The sequence below is a fragment of the Amphiura filiformis genome, chromosome 14 (genome assembly GCF_039555335.1).
Source record: "Amphiura filiformis chromosome 14, Afil_fr2py, whole genome shotgun sequence".
Taxonomy (NCBI): domain Eukaryota; kingdom Metazoa; phylum Echinodermata; class Ophiuroidea; order Amphilepidida; family Amphiuridae; genus Amphiura; species Amphiura filiformis.
Genome location: NC_092641.1, coordinates 41194018 through 41200757, shown reverse-complemented (window position 1 = coordinate 41200757; position 6740 = coordinate 41194018). Strand labels below are relative to the sequence as shown.

The following is a 6740-nucleotide window of genomic DNA, read 5'->3' as shown; positions in this document are numbered from 1 at the left end:
CAACTAGACAGAAAATGCCGTACTGCGCAGGTCGGCAACCAATCACGGCGCGGCTTTGCCCTGACGTCAGACACAATTTAGTCTTTTTATCCCTGTCTTTCATTATAATGTGTCTTAGTAAGTTGCCAGAAAGTGACCTTTGCCTCGAACAATCGGTGTTCTTAATTGTCTTAACTATTGCAAATCATAACCTAAGTATCTTCACGTTGTCCTTAGCGTAGATCTTATCTGAAGGAATTGAATCTTAGAAATACGAAACAGTACGGTAGCTATTGTTTTTTAGGTCAATTTTTGACCGCTTTCAACCAAATAAAATTATGATTTTGGCGACATTCAGGTCAAAATTGACGGAGCCTTATCATGGACATACCCACAAACCCACAAGGAAAGAAAGAAACAAACAAACATGCAATTTTTTGCTATTTATAGTAAGATAATAAATATCGTTTTGGAATTTTCCGCGTACTTATATGTGATCTTCAATTCCACTTTCAGCTCATCTGCAAGAAAAAACACACAGCGGTATTTAAAAATAGTCATTATTATTCACTCATCACTTTTTGTGACATTTGCGAGAATAAATTTCCCAATTGTCCCCCTAAATACTTTACAAATAAAGAAAGTGGGATATAGGTCCCTTGTTTCAAGAATTGGGGGAGGTGTGCCATTATGTATCCTTAGTCCTGAGCACCACAACCCCTAGCTACGCCTCTGACAGCACAATACTATACTGCCTTAACATAATTTTCTCAAAAGATTGAGCTAACAGCTTAATCTCTTCTGTGTAAAAACACTGAGACCATACATACAAACTGCACAAGCCAGGACAATAAACTGTCACAACCAAGGAGGCCCTCAGAAAGCATGCTAGCATTAGTTACAGTTAAGAAGAAAAAGAAGAAACAGAATGCTGCAAAGAAAGCCACTTCTAACAAGCAATTAAACAATTTTACTGTTACCTTTTATGGGGATGAAGCATGAAATACGAGTTCTTGTTCTATGGCTCTATAAAAACAACAACAAAGTTATGAATAAGTAAATAAATAAGTAAAAAGGCTCACAGGTCAAGTTGAAGCCTGTCAATATCTAAATATCTACACTAATGGAAACAAATGCATGCCTAATTTTAACACCAGGAATTTTTTTATAACTATAAGGTATATCAAAGCATTATTGTTTTATCTGACATTACCGAAAAAAAAATATTGCTATTTTATTTGACCAAGAAAATTAATTTCAAAGTAAAAAGGTGTATCTCAGAACTGTGTGGTTTTAAGCATGACTATGCATAACAATAGAGGGTTGTCAGTCACGTCCATTTGGTCGCCATTGGATCTAAAATATTAATCTTTGAGATTTACAAATGTCGCCATCTAACTGTAAGATCCAAGGAACATCCGAAGGCCCTCAATCCATACTTTAGTAGTCGCTTATGATAACTGCGATTCAAAACCGCGTGACGGGACTAAAACGGTTGGAAAGTGCTTTATTTGATTGATTGCAAATCAGTAACTTGCGGCTTGGCGACTGATAGTAGATAGTAGACTGATAGAGGTCACATTGATTTTTAAATTAAAGATAAACGAATTCTTCTGTTTTGCTTTTTGAGACAAGAATTAATTTTTGTGCACAATAGGCTGAAACCCGTTTTCTTTCGTGTGTTGGAATTGCTTGTAAATTGTCGATTTTGGGCCAGTAAATTGCAATGTAATTCAGCCTATAAAGTAGCTTCAACTGTAAACTTTCACATAGGGCCCTTGTGTAAAGCAGTGATGGTCCACTGATCTTGGCTACCCTCTTTAAATATGTCTGAAATAAATAAAATAGAAATAAATAAAGTAAAGATGTTTAGGGGTCATGTCATCTATAATATGTATTGAGGGGTTCTCTGAATGCATGTCCAGCCAGATCATAGTCCAACACACAAAATTCACCAAAATGGCAACTTGTGAGCCTGGTATCATTATTATTTAGGTAAGGGATCCTTGCATATACTAACCAACTGACACACACGTAGGTACATCATTATCATACGTTCCGTCGTTAGTACACGTCAGAAGAATCTCTCCTTCCAATTTATAGCCCGCATTGCAACCATAGATAAGCACACCATAAATGTTGTATGTACCGTGTTTAAAACCATTCACCGGAGTACCGGGATCAGCACAGGCTGTGTAAAAGTGGAAATGAAAATAACATTGGTTAATTGAATTCCACTAAACATTTTTTTGTTTCATTTTTGTGAACATGTATGAAGTATACAAATAAATTATATTCAAACACCTGAGGTTACATTGTAATATCTGTGCTAAAAACTATTAATGAAATCTTATTTTATCACCAATAAGAGGTATAGTCAATTAATCACTAGATGATTCATGTTTTATCTTTTCGTCGCCTTATATCTATTGCCATCCTTTGAATTCGAGAATTAAATAATTGGATTGCTTTCGTTGTATTTTAATGACACCCTGTACTCAAAGACCAAGTCCGTTGAAACATTTTAAAGAATTAAAGAGTCGTTTATTCAAATGTGCTTATGTTACTGACTTCAAATAAACAAAATAGTTGGCACAACTTGTTAATATGTTGGATCTCTTCATTGCCTCTCTGAAAGTTCAGTGACATTAGTGTAACAATTTTTGATGAGAAGTGCAAACCTTATCATTTCCCCTTTCCCCTACCCTCCCTCATTCCCCCTTAATGTTGGGGAGACTGGAGAGCCAAAGGGCAAAGGTGCTTTCATCAAACATTGAACTGGGGAGATGGGTGGCGATTTACATTTATATAGTATGACAGTGCGTGCCAACAATAGTTTCCTTGATTGTAGATCTAGAATACTTACTTCTTAACTCACACATCGGTAAAGGATTATCATACGTTCCGTCAGTACACGTCAGTACACTTTCACCTCGCAAAATAAAGCCCGCATTGCAACCATAGGCAATCAGAGCACCGTCGTTGTATGTATATTTAAAACCATTCATCGGAATACCGGGATCAGCACAAGCTGTGTAAAAGTGAAAATGAAAAGAACAATGGTTGATTAAATTCCACTAAACTTGTCTTTATTTGTTTCATTTTTGTGAAAATGTAGGAAGTATACTTATATATTCAAACATCTGTGGTATGCACATTGCTACATTTGTACCAAAAACTGTTTATGAAAATAATTGTAGTATAATTTTTCCTCTCTAGCCCAATTTCCCTAAATATTAAAATATCAATCAATCAATCAATCAATCAATCAATCAATCAATCAATCAATCAATCAATCAATCAATCAATCAATCAATCAATTTCTTATTGACAATCACCAATAGGAGGTATATAGTCAATTGCAATACAGATACAAAGAAACAATAAATCACTAGATAAATCATGTTTGATCATTTCGTCGCCTATATCTATTGCCATCCTCTGAATTCGAGAATTAAATATTTGGATTGCTTTCAATCCAATCCAGGTACTAACCGTTCGTTCGTTTTCCTATCTGTTTTTACTTAGAGTAAAAACTAAAAACACACAATTTGTTTTATTCTTTTATGATATAATTAGAATGTAAACTTAAAATAACCGTTTTATTAATGTCTAAACTGCAAAAGAAAAGCAGTAATAAGTCGGTTTTTTTCTGATTAAATTACGGTTTGTTTTCTTTAACCTTTCCGCATATCTTTGCGTCAAAAAACGGTAAACGGTTGTTTACAGTTCAAATGTGAGAGAAAAAATAAAAATATACCATTGAGACTTCTGATTTTGAATTATGAAAAAAGGAAATAAATAGTTTTCCGTAGGTCAAGTTGTCCATAGGTCAAGTTATCTGATATGCTCTTATGCAGTGAAATGTTTGCAGACACAATTACATTAATTATTAGTGATGCTAGTGAAATTTGTTTAAATGTTCTTTATAATTTGTTTTTGTAAACCTATGTATATAGGACTCTCTTGTACATATATAATATGATTGTAAATATAGTTTAAAATTCAAAATAATTCCAAATCTTTTTCACTATAGGCCTAATACAAATAATGATGCTGGTAAAATCTGTAGGCCTATCAAATGTACTTTATAACTTGATTTGATTTGATTTAATTCACCTATGTACATATGATTGTAAATAGTTTTGATTGTAATTATTGTAACATAGGCCTACATAAGTTTGATCTCGTGTGCATGTGTGTGAGGGTATGTATGTGTGATATGGGTGGGGGTGAGTAGGGGTGAGAGGGATGAGAGTGTGGGGGTGTGCGTGATTTGATTTGATTTACCTATGTACATATGATTGTAAATAATTTTGATTGTAATTATTGTAATATAGACCTATATACATAAGTTTGATTTTGTGTGCATGTGTGTGAGGGTATATATGTGTGATATGGGTGTGGGAGAGTAGGGGTGAGAGGGATGAGAGCGTGGGGGTGTGCGTGAGTGGGTTGTGTATCTTTTATACATTGTACATTATTTTATATTTATTGTTTCTTATGAGTTATTGTTGTTGTTGTTTTAAATGTATTTTTTGTCTTTTATATGAACGCACCGTCAATTTAGGCGTGTGCCGCTGATTCAAAAGCGTCTGTTCAAATAAATAAATAAATAAATAAATAAATAAATAAATAAATAAATAAATAAATAAATAAATAAATAAATAAATAAATAAATAAATATTCATCACTATACATTACAATATCAAATTTGCATATCAAAACGGTAAAGGGAAAACAATCCTTTTCCGTTTTTCTATTTTGAATTTATAAAAATAGAAAAACGGTAAATGACTGTTTTCGCTTTTCCGTTTTATTAAGAAAACGGAAAATGACCTATGTTCTTTTTTCCTAATTCAAAATCAGAAATCTAAACGTTATATTTCTGGGTTTGTTTTTTCTCTTACATTTTAAGAAAATGAAAAACAGTAACCAGTCGTTTACCGTTTTAGACACAAGAATGTGTGAAAAGGAAAAAGGGAAAACGTAAATGAAACAGGAAAAAGTCAACTTATTGCAGTTTTTCGTTTGCAATTATACCAAAATAAAATTCAAGAAAATGTTAATTTAAGTTTACATTCTATCTAGGCATATGAATAAAAGAATAAAACAAATTGAGTCTTTTTAGTCTTTACTGTAAATAAAAAAAACAGATAGGAAAATGAACGAACGGTTAGTACCTGGATTGCTTTTGTAGTATTTTAATGACACCCTGTACTCACAGAACAAGTCCGAGTCCGTTTAAACATGTTAAGGAATTAAAGACTCATTCAAATGTGCTTATGTTACTGACTTCAATCAAGGAAGAAAATAGTTGGCACATCTTGACAATATGTTGGATCTCTTCATTGCCTCTCTGAATGTTCAGTGAAATTAGTATAACAATGTTTGATGAGAAGTGCAAACATGACCCTTTGCCCTTTGCCCTTTCCCCTACCTCCCCCATTTCCCCCAATCAATGTTGGGGAGACTTGAGAGCCATATTGCAAAAGTGCTTTCACCAACATTGAACTGGGAAGAGGGGTGGCGATTTACATTTATATAGTATGACAGTAAGTGCTAATATTAATTCCTTGATTGTAGATCTGGAATAGACCCTATTCTAGACTGGTTCTACAGGTTGTATCAAAATTAGGTATATGGCGTTACTTTTCGTCGGCTTCATTCCATAGTGGCGCATGGGTCCGATTCGTCACTATGTCATGTAACGAGGTGTAGGCCACTATGACATACAATGTTTTTCATTTTTGCCGATATTTCTTAATTATAAAATGTGTATAAAAAGAGGCGTATAGTCGATACGCCACTATGGAAAACATAAGTTCACTTTATAACTATACGCCACATTTAATTAATTAATTACTAATTAATTAGCTAATTTTGACAGATGAGACTTAGAAAATGAATGAGAACATCATTAAAACATATGTGCCAATTTTCAAAAAATGGCTGGTTTCAAACGCGGTTCTCGAAGACATATTCATGGTGCCGTTTAGCGTAACATAATTAGCGCTAAAGATGCTGCCGTGTTTTTCGGAATGTGGGGGTGGGTCATGAATATACACGAGGGTTGTGGAAATTTTAGGGGATCATAATTTTTTGCACCAAATATAGGGTGTTATAGAACTAGTATGGGCTGGTGAATAAACATTTTTGCGAGCTCAGCGCCTTTTTTTAGACTTACAATCAATTTTTTAATTGTATCTAATAATGAATAATTTGTCTTGAGACTGTTGTAAAAGTCGTGTAACGGTGACTGCATCCATACTATACATTTACTATTAACGTTTGGGTCTGAGTTCCGCATTCTCGCCACATTTCTTGCATCAAACCTCAAGTCCTTAGGGGTTTAGTGTGTAACACTTTGATAGCTTTAATATAATAGAGATCATCTATACTTGCCATGTACCGGCCATGCTTACCTTTCCCACAGGAGTTATTTAACCTGCAACAAAACTTCTTAGAGAAGCACTTAAGCTCTTGAACATAATTTTTTTAAAGTGGCTCTATACCTCAAAAAATAGATTTTTCTGATATTTTGTGCAATGATGCATGTTAGGGTGTTGACTACTTGTGTGACTAAAAAAAATTCAAAAATCGGCTCGTTGCCATGGAAACGGCCAAAACCCAGATTCTGTCATTTTGGGCCAAATTGGCAGTGAAATTAGTTAAAAAACATGTTATTTCAAGTGTCCGCTGCATCTAAGCCATATAATGCTGTAACATTACATTAAGTTCTTGTGAAAGGACATCTATTC

The 6740-nt window shown here is 33.9% G+C and overlaps 1 protein-coding gene across 1 annotated transcript; it reads right to left on the bottom strand.

Moving 5' to 3' along the window:
* Positions 1-330: 330 nt before the first annotated feature.
* LOC140169026 (C4b-binding protein beta chain-like) lies at positions 331-6453 on the bottom strand. The gene is made up of 5 exons (XM_072192312.1): positions 6405-6453; positions 2846-3010; positions 2000-2170; positions 960-1005; positions 331-500 (listed from the first exon to the last, which is right to left on the bottom strand). Exons 2-4 carry the CDS (start codon positions 2985-2987, stop codon positions 998-1000), a joined length of 321 nt encoding a protein of 106 aa, XP_072048413.1. The 5' UTR covers positions 2988-3010; positions 6405-6453; the 3' UTR covers positions 331-500; positions 960-997.
* Between the last annotated feature and the right edge of the window lie 287 nt (positions 6454-6740).

Excerpts from the sequence above, each read along its gene's own strand:
- LOC140169026 (XM_072192312.1), bottom strand. The coding sequence starts at position 2,987 with ATGAATGGTTTTAAATATACATACAACGACGGTGCTCTGATTGCCTAT. Across the intron at positions 2,171-2,845 it reads ACCGATGTGTGAGTTAAGAA|CCTGTGCTGATCCCGGTACT; the intron begins GTAAGTATTCTA and ends ACTTTTACACAG.